This window comes from Pseudophryne corroboree, chromosome 4 (genome assembly GCF_028390025.1).
Source record: "Pseudophryne corroboree isolate aPseCor3 chromosome 4, aPseCor3.hap2, whole genome shotgun sequence".
In the NCBI taxonomy this organism is placed as follows: domain Eukaryota; kingdom Metazoa; phylum Chordata; class Amphibia; order Anura; family Myobatrachidae; genus Pseudophryne; species Pseudophryne corroboree.
In genome coordinates this window covers 300,119,226-300,146,292 of record NC_086447.1, presented here as the reverse complement: position 1 = coordinate 300,146,292, position 27,067 = coordinate 300,119,226, and the positions used below count along the sequence as shown (strand labels likewise).

At 43.8% G+C, this 27,067-nt stretch overlaps 1 protein-coding gene across 3 annotated transcripts in view; it reads right to left on the bottom strand.

Moving 5' to 3' along the window:
* The window catches only part of FNDC3B (fibronectin type III domain containing 3B), a 617,129-nt gene that overhangs the window by 466,609 nt on the left and 123,453 nt on the right, over positions 1 to 27,067 (bottom strand). The window contains exons 1-2 of one of the 3 annotated variants that reach the window (XM_063916264.1): positions 9,118 to 9,327; positions 8,733 to 8,872 (exon numbers count right to left, since the gene is read on the bottom strand). In XM_063916264.1, the coding sequence (XP_063772334.1) occupies positions 8,733 to 8,843 (111 nt within the window). In that variant the 5' untranslated portion in view covers positions 8,844 to 8,872; positions 9,118 to 9,327. Of the gene's footprint in view, positions 1 to 8,732; positions 8,873 to 9,117; positions 9,328 to 27,067 lie in introns of those variants that run through there. The other 2 variants (XM_063916265.1, XM_063916263.1) reach the window with 2 other exon arrangements.

The following is a 27,067-nucleotide window of genomic DNA, read 5'->3' as shown; positions in this document are numbered from 1 at the left end:
TTCGGGTGTGGCGATAGGAGAGTTCGAGGTTAACCTTTTTAGTTTGGCATTTGCAGTGGCCTTTTTTGGTGCATTAAGAGTAGGGGAACTAGTTGCAAAAAACAAGGGTTCAATTGATACGGGTATATTGTTGAGCAATGTAGTAGTTAGGAGTGATAAGCTGCTTATTAAGATACACAGGTCCAAAACGGATCAGTTAGGAAGGGGTAAATGGATTTCTGTGCCTGCGCAATTGGAGCCGAACATCTGCCCAGTAAGATTAGCTGAAGCTTTCGGGCGAATTCGTCCGGAAAGGGGGGATCAGTGGTTGGTGCATAGGGATCGGAGTCCTTTAACTAAATTTCAATTCACAAGTATTTTTAGCAAATGTTTAATCGCATTGGGCCTTTCATTAGAGCATTATGGAACACATTCTTTCAGGATAGGAGCAGCGACTTGCGCAGCAGTGTCAGGCTCTTCTAAGGAAGAGATTAAGAGGTTGGGACGGTGGAAGTCAGATGCTTACAAGGGTTATGTTAGATGTGATAAGTTGCATTAGTAGAGGCATCCTGCGAGTTTGTTATTTCGGAAACCCAGGGCCATAAGCTACCCGCCGTTAAAGGGGGATTGGAGTTCTTTTCACCTTTTCCCTCACAAAAAATTTTGAGGTTTGGTGTCGTTCACCTCCATCTGGGTCGCCAAAATAGCTAAGTTTTATCCCTCCCTGTTTTTGTTAAAGGTTTGTGGAACCATAAGTTAAATAAAGTATTATTTGTTTTGCTGTTTTTTCTGCAGGTTTTTTGACATTGTCAAGCCGGGTGTGGATTGTGGGGCATTCATATGTCTATTGGGCCAGTAGGCACAAGGCATCTAAGTCGTTCCCTTTTAAAGTGAGGTGGATAGGTATAAGGGGAATGAGATGGAACAATTTATTGAGTGTGCTTTGGGATAGCGAAAAGAAGTGGGGTGCCCCTGATTGTTTGTTGATACACTTAGGGGGCAATGATTTGGGTACGTGTAAGGGTATAGAGTTGATCAACAACATAAAGAAAGATTTTCAAATAATTGCTGAGTATTGGCCGGCGGTTAAGGTGGTATGGTCAGAAGTGGTACCGCGCAGATTTTGGAGGGGCACCCAAGGGGGAGTGGCGTTGGATAAAGTAAGAAGGAAGCTCAATGCCGCAACCTCCAGATTTGTTATTAGTTTAAAAGGGAAAGTGGTTAAACATCCTGAATTGCGCTATGAGAAGGTAGAATTGTACAGATTAGATGGAGTGCATTTATCAGAAGAGGGTTTGGAGTTGTTTGTCACAGCATTGTTGAAAGGTTTAAGCGAATTGTGAAGGGAGGCTTGTTTGGTGGCGGTTTCGAAGTCTGGAGTCTTCGAATGTGGCGGAAAGCAGTGCTATTCGGCGGCTCAATTTTAGCGCAGCAGAGCTTGGCTAGCATTTCCCCTTTGAGAAAGGCGAGTCGGTCACTACCTCAGGGGAGGACCAGGTCACCATCTTAAGGAGGGACCAGCACTGTGCTAATTAAGGGGAGATGGTTCTACCCAGGACGGACTGCGCAAGGGGCGGAAACTCCGCCCCATTTATTTAAAGATTATAAAGTTTTAAGCCATGGCCGAGTTGCCACTGCTTTTTTCGCCACCGGTGATTAACAATTCTAATTCCAATTTAATAAATTTGGCTGTGACCTCCAATTTTTCCAATCTATACAGTTGTACGTGTCATTATTTCTAGGTTATTGGTTCTAGTTTGCATAATAATAAAACATATGGGTGACTTAAAAGGAACGAGAGACTGTATAGGATAGAGTGAATATAAGCACCCTGTTTGTTATGTAGCTAAGCTAGTTAGAGCTGGTTTTTGTGTTGATAATTTTTAATAGGTGCTGATGTATGTCAATTAAACATTATCCAATAGGGAGTAGTTAAGTAGGCGGGTTCCCTGGCTGTTTGTGTAGATAGGCTGGTTAGATCTGGTTTTGTGTCGATATTTATAATAGGTTATTAATAGATGTCAATCAAGCATTATCCAATGGGGGGTAGTCAGGTAGGCGGGGTAGATTAGTTTATATAAGTGCTGGCAGAGGATTCATATTCCTCTTGCCATTTTTGTGATCCCACCCACCCACCCAGCAATTAAAATTCGTGGATTGTGTTTCTCTGTCAATATAATTTGAAAGTTTTTTATCGTTGGAATAATAAGCTATAATTATTCCAGCAAGTGAGAGGCGCAGCGGGCGGAAAGCAGTGCTATTCGGCGGCTCAATTTTAGCGCAGCAGAGCTTGGCTAGCATTTCCCCTTTGAGAAAGGCGAGTCGGTCACTACCTCAGGGGAGGACCAGGTCACCATCTTAAGGAGGGACCAGCACTGTGCTAATTAAGGGGAGATGGTTCTACCCAGGACGGACTGCGCAAGGGGCGGAAACTCCGCCCCATTTATTTAAAGATTATAAAGTTTTAAGCCATGGCCGAGTTGCCACTGCTTTTTTCGCCACCGGTGATTAACAATTCTAATTCCAATTTAATAAATTTGGCTGTGACCTCCAATTTTTCCAATCTATACAGTTGTACGTGTCATTATTTCTAGGTTATTGGTTCTAGTTTGCATAATAATAAAACATATGGGTGACTTATAAGCTGTTTTGGATTCAGTATCATATCTATGTGGATGATACGGAAATGTATCTATTTTCTCTGGATCCACCCTGCATTACTGAAAGTGTCTCTGCTATTTCATGATGTATGAGCTCTCGCCTTCTCAAAAAAAACATTCTTTAAAAAATGTTAATAACATTGTCACCAGTCAACAGAAGCTGCCTACCTGGTATCTCTATATCTGTGGATAACATGAAAATAAACCCTACACCTCAAGCTTGCTGCGTAGGTGTTAACCTTTACCTGACCTTTATTCTCCACATCTTTTAAATGCAGTGACTAGAATAATTTCCCTTGCAAACGTTCTTCTACTGCTGCTCACCTGTCAGAACCTTCATTGGATGACTATACGTTATTGAATTAAATATTAAATACTTCTGTAAAAAAAAAAAAAAAAAACACATTAGAAGAACTACACTAATATACATCTGTCTTGTATCAAAATATCTCCCAAGTTCAACACTCCATTCTGTACAACATCTGCGTCTCCAATCCACACTCAATACTAACAATTACAGGACCATTATCACTCGGAATACTCTCTTCTTAATGTCTCTAGGATAGTCTACCTGATTAGCACCACTGTAAGCAGTGCACAGAAACTTGTATATTTTCATTTTCTATATTATGAACCCTCTGACACCTGTCTGATCACATATCCCCAAATAAGCCCTTTTACCCATACTGGTGGCACCAGAATGCAACAAGTGGCCCTTAATTGCACAGTGGTGGCGAGAGGGGTGGGGGGTGGGGGAACGGGTACAAAATACCCGAGCCCAGGCTGCTGGAGGGGCTTGAGTCCAATACCCCTACCACCAAGATGGCACCACACACAGAAAGTACAATCTTTGCCCTCTAGTGGCCAGCATCATCTTTCCAAATATCACTTGGAAGATTGCACTGGCCAGAGTGGAGGGAACCGCTTCATGATAAAGTAAGGTAGGAAGCGAGTGTCACCCACCCCTAGGTTAAAATTGCACACACACACACCCCTCCGTGGAATGTGCAAATATTAATAAAAAAAGTACACTGCCAAGCCCCCTATACCAGGGCCTGGCATGGCTCACTACGGCCCGGCTCACGGACAAAACTCCTATTTTGATATATAGTGTAAGCTTGCTGCTGGCTTCCTCTTACCACTTTGTTAATACACAGTCTTGCATTATTACTGCATGTACCCAACTGTAAAGCTACAGATTATGTATGCGCAATGGAGCTGATTCAGACCTGTACACATCCAGATGGTCTGCGCTTGCACATCGGCCGTTGTGCACGTGCGCAACTTTACACAATGCGTCCACATCCAGGCAGGATGCAGCTGCAGTGTGATGAACAGCAGCGGCCATCGGGTGGTGGGGAGGGAGGCATTGTTGCGGCATTGGGGGAGAGGGGCGTGGTGCCTTAAACTGGGACGGGCTGGGATCATTTTCGGGGTGGCTCCGTGACGTCACACTCAGTTGCTCTGAAAAAAAAATGTCGACAGGTGTCTGACAGCGCGCCAGAGGTGAACCTTAGAAACATAGAAACATAGAATTTGACGGCAGATAAGAACCACTTGGCCCATCTAGTCTGCCCATTTTTTTTATCCTTTAGGTAATCGCAACCCTTTTTGAACCTTAATTATTTGTAAGGATATTCATATGCCTATCCCAAGCATGTTTAAATTGCTCTACAGTCTTAGGGCCATATTCAATTAGCAGTGATAACGGACTTTTCACGTGAAAAGTCCGGTTTTCGGGTGAAAAACCGGACTTTTCACGTGAAATGCAATTACAGCCTATTCAATTATCCTGGAAAATGTATCGGTGATCATGTTTTCACTAATTTCACTTCACCTTCTCTGAAGCAGGTGAAAAGTTGGGAAAAGTCACTATTTTAAGGTAAAATTTTTTGGATATGGTACAGAACTCCTGGGACACCCCCCTTTATGACTAATTAGGCACGTTGAAGTTTTTAATTATTTTTAATTGGCCAATAATGACATGTCATTTTCGGGGTGAAAAAGTAAAAAGTGATGGAAATTGGGGTTCAAGGTATGGGACAGGTATATTGGGGTGCTTTATGAGTGGGACAGGTGTTTTTTAGGCTTGCAGATGGGAGTAATCGGTCTGTTTCCACTTTTTTTTTAAAGTACCCTAAAATGACCCAAATATATACTTATACCCATTTTCATGTACCCCAAATTTAATGAGAGCATTTATTTTGCTCAAAAAAAACTTGCTTTTTATCATTTTTTTGCATTTTAAAAAAAATGCATATAACCGCCATTTCACACAATTTAAGTCCCCAAAAACTCTCTAATATGATCTCTAACACACTTCTCTTCTGTTTTCCTATGTTAGTTTAGCATTTTTTGGGGTACAGGCTGATTTCTCCATTTTCACCTGCACTTTTCACTGCAAGAATTTTCACGTGAAACCCGGTCGGAATTGAATAGGTCGAAAAATTGAGCGTTTTCGCGGCAATTTTCGGCCGATTACCGCGAAAAAAATTTCGGGCGAAAAATTGCCGCGAATTTGCGGAAAATGGAAAAACGGAGCGTTTTCGCGGCAATTTTCGGCCGATTGCCGCGAAAAATTTCGGATAATTGAATATCCCCCTTAGCCTCTACCACCTCTGATGGGAGGCTATTCTACTGATTCACTACCCTTTCTGTGAAATAATTGTTCCTTAAATTTCCCCTGAACCTGCCTCCCTCCAGTTTCAGTGTATGTCCTCGAGTTCTAATACTTCTCTTCCTTTGAAGAATGTTTCCCTCCTGAACTTTGTTAAAACCTTTGGTATATTTGAAAGTTTCTATCATGTCTCCCCTTTCCCTTTTCTCCTCCATACTATACATGTAAAGATCTTTTAGCCTTTCCGGGTAAGTTTTGTGATGTAGGCCATGCACCATTTTAGTTGCCCTTCTTTGTACACTCTCTAATGTATTTATATCCATCTGGAGATATGGTCTCCAGAACTGGACACAGTATTCCAGATGAGGCCGCACCAATGACCTATACAGTGGCATTATTACTTCTCTTTTCCTGCTACTGATTCCTCTCCCTATGCAACCAAGCATCTGACTTGCCTTTCTCATTGCTTTGTTGCATTGCTTTCCTGCCTTTAAGTCACTTGAAATAGTGACTCCTAAATCCCTTTCCTCCTCAGTAGTTTCCATTATAGTACCCTTGATACTATATTTAGCTTTTGGGTTTTTGAGACCCAAGTGCATGATTTTGCATTTTTTAGCATTAAACTGTAGTTGCCACGTTCTTGACCATTTTTCAAGCCTATCTAGGTCATCAATCATTTGTTTTACCCCTCCTGGTCTGTCTACCCTGTTGCATACCTTTGTATCATCTGCAAAAAGGCATACTTTCCCTTCAATACCATTTGCAATGTCACCAACAAAGATATTAAAGAGAACTGGTCCGAGTACAGATCCCTGGGGTACTCCATTGGTAACATTTCCCTCCATAGATTGCACTCCATTTACTACAACTGTCTGTTTCCTATCCGGCAACCAGGTTCTTATCCATTAAACTATTTTATAATCCACCCCCACACTTTCAAGTTTATTTAGCAGTCTGCGATGTGGGACAGTGTCAAATGCCTTACTAAAGTCTAGATATGCTACATCTACAGCTCCCCCTTGATCTATTATTTTCATCACAGAGTCAAAAAAGTCAATCAGATTTGTTTGGCATGATCTCCCACCAGTAAATCCATGCTGTTTTGGATCCTGTAAGTTGTTTGATTTAAGATATTCCACAACTCTTTCTTTTAGTAGTTTTTCCATTACTTTCCCTACTACTGATGTAAGGCTTACTGGTCTGTAGTTACTTGCTTCTTCCTTGCTTCCACTTTTGTACAGTGGAACTACATTTGCTCTTTTCCAGTCCTCTGGAATGGCACCTGTATTTAGTGACTGGTTAAATAATTCTGTTAATGGTGCCACCAGCACATCTTTTAGCTCTTTTAGTATCCTTGGGTGTATCCCATCTGGCCCCATTGATTTATCCTCTTTTAGTTCTAATGCATTCGTAATTTAATTGCAGACGCATCGGGAGATGGCTTCACACATGCTGGGCGGCCTTGCCCTGTGCTGGGTATGCAGCGATCTGCATTCATCTCCCCCATAACACCCTATACGCATAAATAAATCACCTCTTAGAGAATTAACACTATTTTTCAAAAAGCCCTATAGCCGGAGAAAGCGGGGTGTAACCCCACCAGCATTCAGCTTTTGTTTCTGTTCAATTTATCTCGCAAAGAGGATTGATAAAATGATTTCTTCATCTTCAGCACAAGCTTATTAAAATTAATAGGACCACTGCCCTGGATAAAAAAACAAAATAAAATAATATAACATTTCTACCTACAGTACCCCTATATTTTTATGTATAAAAGGTTTTTGTTTATAAAAAAAAACTGTTATACCACAGACCCAGAGTTGCACCATAAGTTCTATTTAGTTATTAAATAAAATGTTATTCACATATAAAGTTGCATAAAAGATCATTTATCTCATCTCACTAACAAGAGACCTTACATTTATCACTGTCACAACATGGCTTTCCTAGTGCATTCACTTTCCTGGTTAGGGGATCCTTACATTATTTTTTTTAAACTACAACAAATTCATTTTTCACGGTTTGATCCAAACATGTTAAAGCTATAAAGATTATTGCTGATAAAAAAAAATAACAATATTACGAATACATGAGAAATGTCTCTGCTGAAGTCATGGTGCCAAAATATACACAGACACTTATATCTCCACTTCAATCATAGATCTGCAAAAGCCCCTGCTAAAATGATAGAGCTGTCATTTGCATCTGAATCATATTATACAATGTTATAATTACCAGCATTAACATTTCCAATTGTATTTATCAGTGTACATGACTTGGGGAAAGAACTTCAGTGAGGGGAATCATGATCACATTCTAAATTATGGCCGTTGTAATCCAGTCCTCAACATAAACCATTTAAATGAATACCTTCACATTATTAAAAGCCTGGGATCAAACAAGCATACAATTATGATTTAATATTGTGGTTAGAAAAACTTTAGAGAAGCGAAAAAGAGAAAAGAATAGAGGACGAACAAAAAACAAGGAAGGTTTCCCAGATATTTCTTTATATGGAAAAATGAAACCAGTCCAGAAAAAATAGAAAACTGAATATTCAGCAAAATGCACTAGGCCACGCAAACATCAGTGACAAAGCATGTGAGGATATATAATTATTCATATAGTAATGATAAAAGTAATACTATAGGAATATTCAATTAGTAAGTAAAAACGAACATTTACCGCAATTTTTCCGAATTCCCCGCCCCCCACACCACCACCACCACCATCCCCTCCCCCCACTATTCAATTATAGCCCATTTACTTCTCCTGAAAAATGTCCCATTTTTGAACAAAGACACATAGGATCTGGGATAAGTTCCCGGACCTATGTGTTTTTGCAGCCACGATCCCGAAAATGGCCATTTTACCAGGGACTTTTTTCCACCTGCCTCGGGCAGGTGAAAAGAATCCAAGATGAGTGCCAGCTTTAAGACTAGTTGGATAGCACCGGATGGGTGAATTGACTAATTAAATAACCCCTTATATGAGGTAATACACCAATTGCTGTGAGATATTAGGTTACTGGAAGTCATTAAAGATTCAGTGACCATAAAAACACAAGGTCGCGATCCGAGTGACTTGTTTTGGCCTTATAATTTCAGAGCGCTTTATTTCTTATAATACATAAGAAGCAGTTTAAGGAAGAAAATCATACATGTAACAATACAGAATTATATTTTGTTATAGTTACTTTTAGTCTATTCCTGCATTTTAATTTTTTATTTCTTTTTTAACCTTATGAGGTGATTCTACCTGTGAAAGGTTGCTGCATGGGGCAAGAGTAAGACCGAGCCAAGTAAAGGGCAGTCCCTGTGAATAATTTATGTGCTGTAATGTCTAACTAATATATACTTGAAAGCGAATCACAGGGATGAATAAGAAGACAAAGGAGAGAAGATATAAGTTGCATTCAAAACAATACAAGAACAATGTGAAGAATATTGTTTGTGTCACAATCCAACTTTACCAACCTGCTGTGATCCATCGCCATTTACTATGTGAGGCATCATGGCTACCTCCCCATTCAGCAAGGGTGGCAGTTCCAGTGGGATTTGGTCGGTCATCATCATTGTGACGTACATTCATGGAGAATTTTCTCTCAGCTGCCTTCCTAGAAATACCAGAAGAAAGCATTAAAATAATATCTTACATTGACATAAATGAACAAACAATTTCTGAATGACAGACTTAATCTTGTGATGGCAGAACATTCAAACAAAAGTATCAGGAAATTGCCAAAACTGAGGCTATGTCAGGAATGTTGCTCCAAGTGGGGATATTTTTCTGAACAACTAACAAAGATGCACCTAGATTGCAGTGAGTTGTCTAGTTTTGTGGTAGGCCTTAAATACATACCCTACATAATTGGACGAATAGCTCCAATATATGTTTATGGTTAATCACTGTACATCCTCTATTGGTTGTCATCCAGCTAACTAACATCACATGCTGTAGACTTTATTCTGTCAAAATTGTACTACTAATTCTTTAAGAAAGGACAGAGGATCTACCATATTATATATGCATATGGGATACAAAGGACACAGGGGTCTTTTTACATAGCCTTGGACAGAGATAAAGTGGATGGAGATTAAGAACCAGCCAATCAGCTCCCAACTGCCATGTCACAGGCTGAGTTTGAAAATGACAGGAGCTGATTGGCTAGTACTTTATCTCCGTCCACTTACTCACCATTCAAGGCTTAGTATATAGACTCCATGGTAATATCTAATATCCTTGATAAACTTTACGAACAGCCCATTTAAACTGACAATGTCCATTGAACAAGCAGCTAATTTTGTATTGTGCGCAGGTACGGATCATGGCCTTATAGTACATATTAACTAAGGCCCTCATTCCGAGTTGATCGTTAGCTAGCTGCTTTTAGCAGCAATGCACACGCTAGGCCGCCGCCCTCTGGGAGTGTATCTTAGCTTAGCAGAAGTGCGAACGAAAGATTAGCGGAACTGCTACTAAAGAATTCCTTGCAGTTTCTGAGTAGCTCCAGACCTACTCCTAGAGTGCGATCACCTCAGTCTGTTTAGTTCCTGCTTTGATGTCACAAACACGCCCTGCGTTCGGCCAGCCACTCCCCCGTTTCTCCAGCCACTCCTGCGTTTTAACCTGGTACGCCTGCGTTTTTTAGCACACTCCCTGAAAATGTCCAGTTTCCGCCCAGAAACACCCACTTCCTGTCAATCACTCACCGATCAGCAGAGCGACTGAAAAGCGTCGCTTGGACCTGTGTAAAATTGCATAGTTTTGTGTGAAAATACTTAGCGCGTGCGCCCTGCGGCCCATACGCATGCGCAGAATCGCCCATTTTTATTCTGATCGCTATTCTGCTAAAAACGGCAGCGAGCGAACAACTCGGAATGACCACCTAAATCTGTTGCATCAGTTCAGTCTATTTAAATATCCAGATATGAGGAACAGTTGTTAAAAGTTTAATAAATTAAAAACTTTAGTCAGGCATATCAGTGTGAAGGAAAAGGCTGAGCTATGGCTAGCAAGGTAGCAGGGCCTGCTCTTGTGGAAAATATTCTGAGACATGACCCAAACTGAGAAGAATGTACACAGCTGCTGGACCAAGCAACAAATAGTCTGGAAATTGTCGCTTTGTCTCTGGTGAAGAGTGAAATCACACATGTTACATTTTGCACAGTTACATTTCAAGGAATAAAGACTGTTGGATTTCTGGGTATGAACATGTAAAATGGAGTAAAAAAAATAGAATGTGATTGAATTTAGTGAAGCACTTTAAAATGAAGTCATAATGTTCATATACTCACTGGCTATAACGTGTATGTGTGTAAATATTATTTAAATCCACTTGTGCTGTGGCATTGAAAAACAAACAAAAGCTACACTTTATTGCATGGGAGAGTTTATTATTATTATTATTATTATTATTATTCAGACACAGAAGCTTCAATAGACAGACTGGATGCATGAATTTAATTTCATATAGAGAGATATGTTTGACACCACAATCTTTCTGTATCTGTTCAACATGAGCCTCACATTTAAAATTCTATGCCGTCAGTCAATCCTTGCCTTAATTCTCCTCCACATGTCACATGCAGCCCAGCCCCCACTAAAACAATCACACACAATTAAATTATTTCTCCCCCTAAAAAAGTTAAAAGTCTTGTGAGGAAACGCGTAAGGTGATTTTCAGCAGTGAACAGGGGCGTAGGAAGAATTCTGTGGGCCCCATAGCAACATTTTGAAGGGACCCCTGTCCCAATGCTTCTTGAGAGACACCTCTACGCAGCAGTTGTTCACTTTCTGGACCATATAGTAGTGCCCTAGATCACATTATATCACAATGTAGGGCTGCCAGTACAAATTATGCCACACAGTATCCCCAGGCCCAAATGTATTAAGCCATAAATAGTGATACAGTGGAAACAGATATAGGGGTATATTCAATTGAAGTCGAAAGCTGCCATCTGTCGAAAAGACGGCAGTTTTCGACTTTTTTAGGTCGGAAGGGGTTCCGACCTATTCAATATAACCCCAAATTTTTCGACAAGTCGAAAAGCACGTGAATCGGCGGAATAGGTGCCGATCCACGTTCCTGTGTCAAAAACGGGGCCCCTTTTCGACCAACTCAGTTCGACTTTAAAAAAAGTCGAATGAGATGGGGACAGCAGTGCCGGTGCTCGGGGAGAGCCGAGGCGGGGACGCGGTGAGCAGCGCTGGAGGATGTCACAGCCGCCGCTCACAGCAGCGTCCACCCGGCACCAGCAAGCGAGACGGTTGGGTGGATGCGGCCGCGAGTGGCGGCTGTGATGCAGGGAGGGACAGGGAGAGGCAGAAAGACCGGGGGGATCGGGGTGGAGACGGGGGAGAGCCGCGGGCAGACAGGGGAGAGCAGCAGAGGATATAGCCGCTGCTGTAGCGCTGCTCTCCCCGTCTGCCCGCGGCTCTCCCCCGTCTCCCCTCCCGCATCTCAATTCAACTTTTTTTAAAGTCGAATTGAGATGTCATTGAATAGTCCAGGTCGGATCCATTCCGACAAATGAATGTCGGAATGGATCTGACTTCAATTGAATATACCCCAAAGAGTGATAAATTACCAGCCAATCAGCCTCCTAACCGCCATGTTACAGGCCCTGTTTGAAAAATGACAGGAGCTGGTTGGTTGGTGCTTTATCACTTTTTATCCCTCTCAACTTTATCACTTTTTAATGCTTAATACATTTAGGCACCAATTCTTATTATGACATACAGCGTCCCCAGTTCTTATTATATAACATTATAATGCCCACAGTTCATATTATGCCACACTATGGTGCCTCCACTTCACACTGTGCCACATTACAGTGCCCCAGTTCATATTATACCACGTTACAATGAGCAAGATGGTATCATAACTAGATATATTGTAGCACCAAGGCAACATTTTGTAAGGGCCCCTATGTACCACCCAATGATGAAAAATGTATATCACACATGTAACTGTGACAGGGAAGGTGGACCCCTCTCAGCTGTGGGCCCCATAGCAGCTGCACTCCCTGCACCTATCGTAGCTACGCCCCTGGTAGTGAAGTATTTTACAAGTCAAAGAAGGTTTTTATGCATCCAGGTGACTCCAATGTCTGGATTAACATCAAGCACTACTGGAAATTTTTGCTTCAGGATTCTATGAATTAAGACTTTTGAGGACATGTACAAACCTACAAGTTTAATGCTAATGGGCTTCATCTGTCTGGATTTTCTCATGTTGTAGCAATGTGCACTAAATGAAAACATCTATAGATAGCAGATCCTAATTATTACATGTATGAGAGTGTCCATTTTCACATTTCTGGGAGATATTTTGGTCTGTCAATAGGTATTTTTTTATTTCTACATTGATATGATTAATTATTCTCGATACCTATTTTATATGATTTAAATGTTTATGTCTAGAATGTTTCACTGTAGTGGCTATTATTAATTTGTATTTATTGTAATAAATCTTTAGTGTAAAAACAAAAGGTATTTCTTTTATAAGTAGAATTTGGTTGTTGTACATAACAGATTATATATACACATATATAGCCTTTTGACAAACACACATATAATTGAAGTCTTTTAGTTTAATAAATATTCAGTAGATACTATAATGGTAAACATTTTAAAAGTACAGAAGGGATGGACAAGGTGGCAGTGGGTCTGGCAATACTATGGGCAACATCCGCATGGGTATAGAATAGATACATGAAAAAGTCCCTGTTATGAGTTCTGCGCTTCAGAGATTCCAAAAGCCTGGGAGATTTTTACCATCTAAAATAGGACATTACTAAATTGTGTTATACACATAAAAGCAGGTATATTAATTAGAAGAATTACAACGTACATTTTTGGATTCAATAAAGATCCATTGCATCCATGCTTGTCCATAAACATGTTCTCGTTCATGGAAAAAATTAGCAATTTTGTTCCACAGAATTTGCATGCCAAATAAGGTTCTTAAGGGATAGTGCAGAGGGGGCTGATGATTTTTTTCCAGTTTTTGACAGCTGCTAAAATACAGGACATCAGTTTTTTTTACACTGTTTGTGTAAATTCTGGGGAACACAAAGGAAAGGTCCTGTGATTTTTCTGTACAGGAGCTTCAAGGATAGAGTTTAATATAAAAAGTGCAAAAATATCGAACAAGGGGATACAATAAATAATGAAATATGAAGAAGATAAAATGAGTGACATTATAAAAGTAGCACTCAATGAGCTAGTAGGGAGGCCAGAAAGGATCAACTATAGGAGCAGACATAGCGCGGAATGCATGACGCATCACACTGTGAATGCAATGTATCCTTCCAGTCATCGCACGCATATCAGTGTTTTTTAACGCCATATGCATGAATATTTTAGCAAAAGACAGCTTCCTCGGACGTGCCTAGGGCGCAACTTGTTGTGGGGCAGCACTTGGATGCTTGTTTTAGTACTTTCTGTCCGAAATTTATCAGTAACTACTAAATATTTCCACTTTACTTTACCATACTCTGTCTTGAAAAGTAGAAACAGATAGGACATGCAGAGACTGCCCCTATAGGTTGTCCTACTTAGTAAATATGTATACATATACATATTTATTTATTAATATATTAAGTTGGCAATCATTAATTGAGGCAATTATTAAAATAATAAAATTGTGCAGATGGGGTGGCCCTTATTGTTGTGCCTGGGGGCACCCTGACCCCTAAATCCGCCCCTGGGTGCATGACGGCAGTTACTGTAAGTCCTAAGAAAAATGTTTTATGATTGAATTAGAGTAACATTTTGTAGGACAAAAATATAAAATCTGAATATATGGTACAAACCTAATCAACAACTCCTTAAATTGAAAGCCACTAAGCCCCCATATTGTAAAATAAAAGCAATGTTTTAGTTAATTATCGTAATTAATGGCTAATTTGAAGTAAGTGATGACTTAATTCTGTGCAGGGCTGATACAGTATAGCACAGGACTGCAACCTATCTTCAAATTGTATACTCTTATACAGCTCTAAGTGCAACTTGGACCCAACAGGATCCGGTCTTTAGGTTGACAGCACTGAGGTCGAAACTCATTAGGTTGACCCCTGTTGGTCAACATGCATTAGTCGACATGGTCACTAGGCCGATATGGCAAAGGTTGACACATGAAAAGGTTGACATGAGTTTTTCACATTTCTTTTCATTTCTTTTTTTTACTTTTTCATACTTTACGATCCACGTGGACTACAATTAGGAATAGTAACCTTGCCCGAAGCATAGTGAGCGGAGCGAGCCACGCGAGGGGACATGGTGCTCTCATTGGGGTTTACGGTCACGAAGAAAAAGACACCAAAAAATGTATAAAAAAAAAAACCACGTCAACCTTTTTCCATGTCGACATAATGACCGTGTCAACCTATTTCAGGTATCCACCTAGCCACTGTCGACCAATAGTGGTCGACCTAATGACTGTGGACCTAGTTCCTGTCGACCCTATGAGCCACACCCGACCCAACTGCACATAAATAGGTGGCCATACTGCTGGGATCTGAATAACTCAATTGAAGGGTCCAAGGACTGAGGGATTTATTGGAAATAGTTTTTAATCATTATGCAAAAACAGCTGCAGAGCAAACTTGTCTTATCCTTTAAAAATCAAAGTAAAAATAAAAAGCGTATTCACCATTAATTTCTGCCTTATTGAATTAGAAGAATTAGTGAAAAAGAAAAATTCAGTTGTTATGCAATAAGTACATGGCTTTCATTTGGAAATGAAGGTTATTTATAAATGTGTACTAGTGATTAAAAACATCTGCTGACTCACCAAGCAGCAAGGGAAGAAATATATTAGGTTGCAAATCTAAATGTAATGCTGCGGAGAAATGACTGTAGTTGATGCAAGCATATGAAATAGGTCTTCAATATCTATCCTTTTTATTATTTGAATAATTTTTAAATAGGCTGTTATTCTATGAGGTAGTAAATAAGATTTTACTTACCGATAAATCTATTTCTCGTAGTCCGTAGTGGATGCTGGGACTCCGTAAGGACCATGGGGAATAGCGGCTCCGCAGGAGACAGGGCACAAAATAAAAGCTTAAGGATCAGGTGGTGTGCACTGGCTCCTCCCCCTATGACCCTCCTCCAAGCCTCAGTTAGGATACTGTGCCCGGACGAGCGTACATAATAAGGAAGGATCTTGAATCCCGGGTAAGACTCATACCAGCCACACCAATCACACCGTACAACTCGTGATCTGAACCCAGTTAACAGTATGATAAATGCAAAGGAGCCTCTGAAAAGATGGCTCAAACAATAATAACCCGAATTTTTGTAACAATAACTATATACAAGTATTGCAGACAATCCGCACTAGGGATGGGCGCCCAGCATCCACTACGGACTACGAGAAATAGATTTATCGGTAAGTAAAATCTTATTTTCTCTGACGTCCTAGTGGATGCTGGGACTCCGTAAGGACCAAGGGGATTATACCAAAGCTCCCAAACGGGCGGGAGAGTGCGGATGACTCTGCAGCACCGAATGAGAGAACTCCAGGTCCTCCTCAGCCAGGGTATCAAATTTGTAGAATTTAGCAAACGTGTTTGCCCCTGACCAAGTAGCTGCTCGGCAAAGTTGTAAAGCCGAGACCCCTCGGGCAGCCGCCCAAGATGAGCCCACTTTCCTTGTGGAATGGGCTTTTACTGATTTTGGCTGTGGCAATCCTGCCACGGAATGTGCAAGCTGAATTGTACTACAAATCCAACGAGCAATCGTCTGCTTTGAAGCAGGAGCACCCAGCTTGTTGGGTGCATACAGGATAAACAGCGAGTCAGTTTTCCTGACTCCAGCCGTCCTGGAAACATATATTTTCAGGGCCCTGACAACGTCTAGCAACTTGGAGTCCTCCAAGTCCCTAGTAGCCGCAGGCACCACAATAGGTTGGTTCATGTGAAATGCAGAAACCACCTTAGGTAGAAATTGAGGACGAGTCCTCAATTCCGCCCTGTCAGAATGAAAAATTAAGTAAGGGCTTTTATATGATAAAGCCGCCAATTCTGACACACGCCTGGCTGAAGCCAAGGCTAACAGCATCGACACCTTCCACGTGAGATATTTTAAGTCCACAGTGGAAAGTGGTTCAAACCAATGTGATTTTAGAAAACTCAATACAACATTGAGATCCCAAGGTGCCACTGGAGGCACAAAAGGAGGCTGTATGTGCAGCACCCCTTTCACAAATGTCTGAACTTCAGGTACTGAAGCCAGTTCTTTCTGGAAGAAAATCGACAAGGCCGAAATTTGAACCTTAATGGACCCTAATTTTAGGCCCATAGACAGTCCTGTTTGCAGGAAATGCAGGAAACGACCCAGTTGAAATTCCTCTGTAGGGGCCTTCTTGGCCTCACACCACGCAACATATTTACGCCAAATGCGGTGATAATGTTTTGCGGTTACTTCCTTCCTGGCTTTGACCAGAGTAGGGATGACTTCTTCTGGAATGCCCTTTTCCTTTAGGATCCGGCGTTCAACCGCCATGCCGTCAAACGCAGCCGCGGTAAGTCTTGGAACAGACAAGGCCCCTGCAGTAGCAGGTCCTTTCTTAGAGGTAGAGGCCACGGTTCGTCCGTGAGCATCTCTTGAAGTTCCGGGTACCAAGTCCTTCTTGGCCAATCCGGAACCACGAGTATAGTTCTTACTCCTCTCCTTCTTATGATTCTCAATACTTTTGATATGAGAGGCAGAGGAGGGAACACATACACTGACTGGTACACCCACGGCGTTACCAGAGCGTCCACTGCTATTGCCTGAGGGTCCCTTGACCTGGCGCAATATCTGTCCAGTTTTTTGTTTAGACGTGACGCCATCATGTCCACCTTTGGTTTTTTCCAACGGTTTACAATCAGGTGGAAGACTTCCGGGTGAAGTCCCCACTCTCCCGGGTGAAGGTCGTGTCTGCTGAGGAAGTCTGCTTCCCAGTTGTCCACTCCCGGAATGAACACTGCTGACAGTGCTATCACATGATTTTCCGCCCAGCGAAGAATCCTTGCAGCTTCTGTCATTGCCCTCCTGCTTCTCGTGCCGCCCTGTCTGTTTACGTGGGCGACTGACGTGATGTTGTCCGATTGGATCAACACCGCCTGACCCTGAAGCAGAGGTTTTGCTTGACTTAAGGCATTGTAAATGGCCCTTAGTTCCAGAATGTTTATATGAAGAGATGTTTCCATGCTTGACCACAAGCCCTGGAAATTCCTTCCCTGTGTGACTGCTCCCCAGCCTCTCAGGCTGGCATCCGTGGTTACCAGGATCCAATCCTGAATGCCAAATCTGCGGCCCTCTAGAAGATGAGCACTCTGCAGCCACCACAGGAGAGACACCCTTGTCCTTGGCGACAGGGTTATCCGCTGATGCATCTGAAGCTGCGATCCGGACCATTTGTCCAGTAGATCCCACTGAAACGTTCTTGCATGGAATCTTCCGAATGGAATCGCTTCGTAAGAAGCCACCATTTTTCCCAGGACCCTCGTGCACTGATGTACTGAGACCTGTCCAGGTTTTAGGAGGTTCCTGACTAGCTCGGATAACTCCCTGGCCTTCTCCTCCGGGAGAAACACCTTCTTCTGGACTGTGTCCAGAATCATTCCTAGGAACAGTAGACGTGTCGTTGGAATCAGCTGCGATTTTGGAATATTTAGAATCCACCCGTGCTGACGTAACACTACCTGAGATAGTGCCACTCCGACTTCTAACTGTTCCCTGGTTCTTGCCCTTATCAGGAGATCGTCCAAGTAAGGGATAATTAAGATGCCTTTTCTTCGTAGAAGAATCATCATTTCGGCCATTACCTTGGTAAAGACCCGAGGTGCCGTGGACAATCCAAACGGCAGCGTCTGAAACTGATAATGACAGTTTTGTACTACAAACCTGAGGTACCCTTGGTGAGAAGGGTATATTGGGACGTGGAGATAAGCATCTTTGATGTCCAGAGACACCATATAGTCCCCTTCTTCCAGGTTCGCTATCACTGCTCTGAGTGACTCCATCTTGAATTTGAACCTTTTTATGTAAGTGTTCAAAGATTTCAGATTTAAGATTGGTCTCACCGAGCCGTCCGGCTTCGGTACCACAAACAGCGTGGAATAATACCCCTTTCCCTGTTGTAAGAGGGGTACCTTGATTATCACCTGCTGGGAATACAGCTTGTGAATGGCTTCCAAAACTGCCTCCCTGTCGGAGGGAGACTTTGGTAAAGCAGACTTCAGGAACCGATGAGGGGGAAACGCCTCGAATTCCAGTTTGTACCCCTGTGATACTACCTGTAGAATCCAGGGATCCACTTGCGAGTGAGCCCACTGCGCGTTGAAATTCTTGAGACGGGCCCCCACCATATCTGAGTCTGCTTGTAAAGCCCCAGCGTCATGCTGAAGACTTGGCAGAAGCAGAGGAGGGCTTCTGCTCCTGGGAAGCGGCTGCATGGTGCAGTCTTTTTCCCCTTCCTCTGCCCCGGGGCAGAAAAGAGTGGCCTTTTGCTCGCTTGTATTTATGGGAACGAAAGGACTGAGTTTGAAAAGACGGTGTCTTTTTCTGTTGATGTGAAGTGACCTGGGGTAAAAAGGTGAATTTTCCAGCCGTTGCCGTGGCCACCAGGTCCGATAGACCAGCCCCAAATAACTCCTCCCCTTTATACGGCAATACTTCCATGTGCCGTTTGGAATCTGCATCCCCTGACCACTGTCGCGTCCATAACGCTCTTCTGGCAGAGATGGACATAGCACTGACTCTTGATGCCAGGGTGCAAATATCCCTCTGTGCATCACGCATATATAGCAATGCATCCTTTAAATGCTCTATAGTTAACAAAATACTGTCCCTATCCAGGGTATCAATATTCTCAGTCAGGGAATCCGACCATGCGACTCCAGCACTACACATCCAGGCTGAGGCGATTGCTGGTCGCAGTATAACACCAGTATGTGTGTATATACTCTTTAGGATATTTTCCAGTCTTCTATCAGCCGGTTCTTTGAGGGTGGCCGTATCAGGGGACGGTAACGCTACTTGTTTAGATAAACGTGTGAGCGCCTTATCTACCCTAGGGGGTGTTTCCCAGCGCGTCCTAACCTCTGGCGGGAAAGGATATAGTGCTAATAATTTATTAGAAATTAGCTGTTTTTTATCGGGGAAAACCCACGCTTTATCACACACCTCATTTATTTCATCTGACTCAGGAAAAACTATTGGTAGTTTTTTCACCCCCCACATAATACCCTTCTTTGTGGTACTTGTAGTGTCAGAAAGGTTCAATGCCTCTTTCATTGCTGTGATCATGTAACGTGTGGCCCTGCTGGACATCACGTTTGTCTCGTCACCGTCGACACTAGACTCAGTATCTGTGTCTGGGTCTGTGTCGACCCACTGAGGTAACGGGCGTTTTAGGGCCCCTGACGGTGTCTGAGACGCCTGGACAGGCACTAATTGATTTGCCGGCTGTCTCATGTCGTCAACAGTTTTTTGCAAATTGCTGACATTATCACTCAATTGTTTAAATACAATCATCCAGTCAGGTGTCGACTCCCTAGGGGGTGACATCACTAACACAGGCAACTGCTCCGCTTCTACCTCATTTTCCTCCTCATACATGTCGACACACGCGTACCGACACACAGCACACACACCGGGAATGCTCTGATAGAGGACAGGACCCCACTTAGCCCTTTGGAGAGACAGAGGGAGAGTCTGCCAGCACACACCCAGCGCTATATATATATACAGGGATAACCTTATATAAGTGTTACTCCCTTATAGCTGCTGTTAATATATTTATTTGCTGCCAAACGTGCCCCCCCTTCTCTTTTTTACCCTGATTCTGAAGCAGGACTGCAGGGGAGAGTCAGGGAGCCGTCCTTCCAGCGGAGCTGTGAGGGAAAATGGCGCTTGTGTGCTGAGGAGATAGGCTCCGCCCCTTCACGACGTCCTTATCTCCCGCTTTTTCTGTGTAAAATGGCAGGGGTAAAATACATCCATATAGCCCAGGAGCTATATGTGATGTATTCTTTTTAGCCACCTAAGGTATATACTGTAATATTGCGTCTCAGGGCGCTCCCCCCCCAGCGCCCTGCACCCTCAGTGACCGGAGTGTGAAGTGTGCTGAGAGCAATGGCGCACAGCTGCGGTGCTGTGCGCTACCTTAGTCTGAAGACAGGATCGTCTTCTGCCGCCGATTTCACCGGACCTCTTCGTCTCTTCTGGCTCTGTAAGGGGGACGGCGGCGCGGCTCCGGTGACCCATCCAGGCTGAACCTGTGATCGTCCCTCTGGAGCTAATGTCCAGTAGCCTAAGAAACCCGATCCACTCTGCACTCAGGTGAGTCCGTTTCTTCTCCCCTTAGTCCCACGATGCAGTGAGCCTGTTGCCAGCAGGACTCACTGAAAATAAAAAATCCTAAACTAAACTTTTATTCTAAGCAGCTCAGGAGAGCCACCTAGATTGCACCCTTCTCGGCCGGGCACAAAAATCTAACTGAGGCTTGGAGGAGGGTCATAGGGGGAGGAGCCAGTGCACACCACCTGATCCTTAAGCTTTTATTTTGTGCCCTGTCTCCTGCGGAGCCGCTATTCCCCATGGTCCTTACGGAGTCCCAGCATCCACTAGGACGTCAGAGAAAATGGTCTTAAATGTCTTCAATTTGTCACCCAATAAATTGTGATAATTGAGCAAAAATTTATATCTGACAAAATATATTCAGTTTAAATATAAACTGTTTATAAATAGATGTATATAAGGTCAGGACCAGTTCGAAGTGAGGCAGAGGTAGCAGATCCAAGTATATTACAGATGCATATCTGGCCAAATTGCTGACTAGATTGATGGTCATTTTGAAATAGGGACTGATAGGGAGCATGATGTCTTTGTAGGACCTGCAAGGAGTTACCATACAGATGTAGCCACGCTAATCCAGCCCACTGTATGGCCGCACGGGCACACGCGCCGCACCTAGGCGCGCGTCAGTCTTAGTATGCCGCGCTGTGCCTTAGTACGCCGCCTGTATATTCCTATGGGTGGACATGTGTACTTAGATGGACGCGCACGTCCTTCCTAGTCGCGAATACGGCAAGCTACAGGCTGGACGAGTGTGGCTACATCTGTAGCTGTAATACAAGGAGTTCAAAAAGTCCCTCTACAGTGACTGTGTGTTAAGCATCTCACCGGAGAGCTGCAGCCAGAGACAGCGCCCACTGCAGAGGGACTTTCTGAACTTCCTGTATATGCAAAAGAAATCACTCACGACTGTAAATGATTACCAAGAACCCTTTATGTGGGTAATGTGAAATAAATATTGATTTCTATTTTGTATTTATATATTTTTTTGTATAATTCCTTCTTTTCGTTTGTTTATATATACTTACCATGTATTTGCCCCACCACTGAACCACTTTCAGCATATTTTTATAGTTAAAAATGCAAACATCACATTTACCCACTCACCAATTTTGTAGGTATGTGAATCTGTAGGAAACAGTCAGCTGATGGTGTGGTGTAGAGGAACAGTGAGTAGTTTTAAGTACATTGGGGGTCATTCCGAGTTGTTCGCTCGGTAAAAATCTTCGCATCGCAGCGATTTTCCGCTTAATGCGCATGCGCAATGGCCGCACTGCGACTGCGCCAAGTAAATTTGCTATGCACTTAGGAATTTTACTCACGGCATTTTCATCGTTCTGGCGATCGTAATGTGATTGACAGGAAATGGGTGTTACTGGGCGGAAACAGGCCGTTTTATGGGCGTGTGGGAAAAAACGCTACCGTTTCCGGAAAAACCGCAGGAGTGGCTGGAGAAACGGGGGAGTGTCTGGGCGAACGCTGGGTGTGTTTGTGACGTCAAACCAGGAACGACAAGCAGTGAAATGATCGCAGATGCCGAGTAAGGTTGAAGTTACTCAGAAACTGCTATGAGGTGTGTAATCGCAATATTGCGAATACATCGTTCACAATTTTAAGATGCTAAGATTCACTCCCAGTAGGCGGCGGCTTAGCATGAGCAAATCTGCTAACATTCACTTGCGAGCGAACAACTCGGAATGACCCCCATTGGGTTGTCATCACGTGTCAGCAACAGGAGGAATGGAAATAAAGGTGAGGTGCAGATAAGGCGTGAGGGTGAAAGTTCTGCGAGCCTTGAGGTTTTCAAAGTGCTGGGTGTTTGAATTGTAAAGATTGTGTATTCTTGTGATGTCATGATGAAGTAGCACCCAAATTTGTGGTCAGCTTTTGTCAAAGTTTGTCCCACAACTGTGTGTGTGCGCTTATGTGGTATTCATCACTGTCGCATTGACGTTTTGCCTTAATCTGGCATTTCCCTAACTTGTGTTTTCAATGTGTGTTTGATTTGTGACTCAATATAAGAAAACAACCAGAATTTTTAGGAACTCTTTTCATTTCTTTATTGGCCCTGGGCACCATCAACCCTAGTTACCCCACTGCGTATAACTACCAGTTTATAAAATCTTCTCGAACCATGTCATTGGGTTATATATATAATAAGATTTTACTCACCGGTAAATCTATTTCTCGTAGTCCGTAGTGGATGCTGGGACTCCGTAAGGACCATGGGGATTAGCGGCTCCGCAGGAGACTGGGCACAACTAAAGAAAGCTTTAGGACTACCTGGTGTGCACTGGCTCCTCCCACTAAGACCCTCCTCCAGACCTCAGTTAGGATACTGTGCCCGGAAGAGCTGACACAATAAGGAAGGATTTTGAATCCCAGGTAAGACTCATACCAGCCACACCAATCACACCGTATAACTCGTGATACTATACCCAGTTAACAGTATGAAATATAACTGAGCCTCTCAACAGATGGCTCAACAATAACCCTTTAGTTAGGCAATAACTATAAACAAGTATTGCAGACAATCCGCACTTGGGATGGGCGCCCAGCATCCACTACGGACTACGAGAAATAGATTTACCGGTGAGTAAAATCTTATTTTCTCTGACGTCCTAAGTGGATGCTGGGACTCCGTAAGGACCATGGGGATTATACCAAAGCTCCCAAACAGGCGGGAGAGTGCGGATGACTCTGCAGCACCGAATGGGCAAACTCTAGGTCCTCCTCGGTCAGGGTATCAAACTTGTAGACTCTTACAAAAATGTTTTAGCCCGACCAAGTAACAGCTCGGCAAAGTTGTAAAGCCGAGACCCCTCGGGCAGCCGCCCAAGAAGAGCCCACTTTCCTCGTGGAATGGGCTTTTACAGATTTAGGGTGCGGCAGTCCAGCTGCAGAATGTGCAAGTTGAATCGTGCTACAGATCCAGCGAGCAATCGTCTGCTTAGAAGCAGGAGCACCCAGCTTGTTGGGTGCATACAGGAGAAATAGCGAGTCAGTTTTCCTGACTCCAGCTGTCCTGGAAACATATACTTTTCAGGGCCCTGACTACATCCAGTAACTTGGAATCCTCCAAGTCCCAAGTAGCCGCAGGCACCACAATAGGTTGGTTCACCTGAAAAACTGATACCACCTTAGGAAGGAATTGGGAACGAGTCCTCAATTCCGCCTTATCCATATAAAATACAGATAAGGGCTTTGTATGACAAAGCCGCCAATTCTGATACACGCCTGGCCGACGCCAAGGCCCACAGAATGACCACTTTCCACGTGAGGTATTATAGCTCCACGGATTTAAGTTGCTCAACCCAATGCGACTTCAGGAAATCCAACACCACGTTGAGATCCCACAGTGCCACTGGAAGCACAAACGGGGGCTGACTATGCAGCACTTCCTTAACAAAAGTCTGAACTTCAGGCAGTGAAGCCAGTTCAATTTTGGAAGAAAATCGATAGAGCCGAAATCTGGACCTTAATGGAACCCAATTTTAGGCCCATAGTCACCTCTGACTGTAGGAAGTGCAGAAATCGACCTAGCTGAAATTTCTCCTTTGGGGCCTTCCTGGCCTCACAGTACGCAACATATTTCCGCCATATGCGGTGATAATGGTTTGCGTTCACTTCTTTCCTAGCTTTAAATAGCGTAGGGATAACTTCCTCCGGAATTCCCTTTTCCTTCAGGATCCGGCGTTCAACCGCCATGCCGTCAACGCAGCCGCGGTACGTCTTGGAACAGACAGGCCCCCTGCTGCAGCAGGTCCTGTCTGAGCGGCAGAGGCCATGGGTCCTCTGAGATCATTTCTTGGAGTTCTGGTTACCAAGCTCTTCTTGGCCAACCCGGAACAATGAGTATAGTTCTTACTCCTCTCCTTCTTATTATTCTCATTACCCTGGGTAAGAGAGGCAGAGAAGGGAACACATACACCGACTGGTACACCCACGGTGTTACCAGAGCGTCCACAGCTATCGCCTGAGGGTCCTTGACCTGGCGCAATATCTTTGTAACTTTTAGTTGAGGCGGGACGCCATCATGTCCACCTGTGGCCTTTCCCAACGGTGTACAATCATTTGGAAGACTTCTGGATGAAGTTTCCACTCTCCCGGGTGGAGGTCGTGTCTTCTGAGAAAGTCTGCTTCTCAGTTGTCCACTCCGGGAATGAACACTGCTGACAGTGCTAACACATGATTTTCCGCCCATCGGAGAATCCTTGTGGCTTCTGCCATCGCCATCCTGCTTCTTGTGCCGCCCTGTCGGTTTACATGAGCGACCGCCGTGATGTTGTCTGACTGGATCAGCACCGGCCGGTGTTGAAGCAGGGGTCTAGCCTGACTTAGGGCATTGTAAATGGCCCTCAGTTCCCGAATATTTATGTGTAGGGAAGTCTCCTGACTCTTCCATAGCCTTGGAAGTTCCTTCCCTGTGTGACTGCCCCCCAGCCTCGAAGGCTGACATCCGTGGTCACCAGGACCCAGTCCTGTATGCCGAATCTGCGGCCCCCTAGAAGATGAGCACTCTGCAGCCACCACAACAGCGACACCCTGACCCTTGGAGACAGGGTTATCCGCCGATGCATCTGAAGATGCGACCCGGACCACTTGTCCAACAGATCCCACTGGAAAATCCTTGCATGGGACCTGGCGAATGGAATTTCTTCGTAAGAAGCTACCATCTTTCCCAGGGCTCGCGTGCATTGATGCACCGACACCTGTATACGTATTAGGAGGTCTCTGTCTAGAGACAACAACTCCTTGGACTTCTCCTCCGGGAGAAACCCTTTTTATCCTGTTCTGTGTCCAGAACCATACCCAGGAACAGTAGACGCGTCGTAGGAACCAGCTGCGACTTTGGAATATTCAGAATCCAGTCGTGCTGTTGTAGCACTTCCCGAGATAGTGCTACTCAGACGAACAACTGCTCCCTGGACCTCGCCTTTATAAGGAGATCGTCCAAGTACGGGATAATTATTTCGGCCATTACCTTGGTAAATACCTCGGTGCCGGGGACAGACCAACGGCAACGTCTGGAATTGGTAATGACAATCCTGTACCACAATACTGAGGTACTCCTGGTGAAGAGGGAAAATAGGGACATGCAGGTAATCATCCTTGATGTCCAGTGATACCATGAAATTCTCCAGGCTTGCAATAATCGCCCTGAGCGATTCCATTTTGAACTTGAACCTTCGTATATAAGTGTTCAAGGCTTTCAATTTTAGAATGGGTCTCACCGAACCATCTGGTTTCATACCACAACATTTTGGAATAGTAACCCCGGCCTTGTTGAAGGAGGGGTACCTTGATTTCACCTGCTGGAAGTACAGCTTGTGAATTGCCGCCAGTACTACCTTTCTCCGAGGGCAGCAGGCAAGGCTGATGTCAGGTAACGGCGAGGGGGAGTCGCCTCGAACTCCAGCCTGTATCCCTGTGATACTATTTGCAGAACCTAGAGATCCACCTGTGGGCAAGCCCACTGGTCCCTGAAGTTCCCGAGACGCGCCCCTACCGCACCTATCTCCACCTGTGGAGCCCCAGCGTCATGCGGTGGACTCAGAGGAAGCGGGGGAAGATTTTTGATCCTGGGAACTGGCTGCTGGTGCAGCTTTTTTCCTTCTTCCCTTGTCTCTGTGCAGAAAGGAAGCGCCTTTGACCCGCTTGCTTTTCTGAAGCCGAAAGGACTGTACCTGAAAATACGGTGCTTTCTTAGGCTGTGAGGAAACCTGAGGTAAAAAAATTTCTTCCCAGCTGTTGCTGTGGATACGAGGTCCCAGAGACCATTCCCAAACAATTCCTCACCCTTATAAGGCAGAATCTCCATGTGCCTTTTACAGGCAGCATCACCTGTCCACTGCCGGGTTTCTAATACCCTCCTGGCAGAATGGACATTGCATTAATTCTGGATGCCAGCCGGCAAATATCCCTCTGTGCATCCTTTATATATAAGACAACGTCTTAAATATGCTCAATGTTAGCAAAATATTATCCCTGTCTTAGCGTATTAATATTATCCGACAGGGTATCAGACCACGCTGCAGCAGCACTATTTATGCTGAGGCAATTGCAGGTCTCAGTATATAACCTGAGTGTGTAAATACAGACTTCAGGATCGCCTCCTGCTTTTTATCAGCAGGTTCCTTCAAGGTGGCCGTATCCTAAGACGGCAGTGCCACCTTTTGACAAACGTGTGAGCGCCTTATCCACCCTAAGGGATATCTCCCAACGTGACCTATCCTCTGGCGGGAAAGGGTACGCCATCAGTAACTTTTTATCGGGGGAAACCACGCATCTTTACACACTTCATTCATTCATCTGATGGGGGAACAAAACACTGTCTGCTTTTTCTCCCCAAAAATAAAACCCCTTTTATGTGGTACTTGGGTTCATGTCAGAAAATGCGTAACACATTTTTCATTGCCGAGATCATGTAACGGATGTTCCTAGTGGATTGTGTATA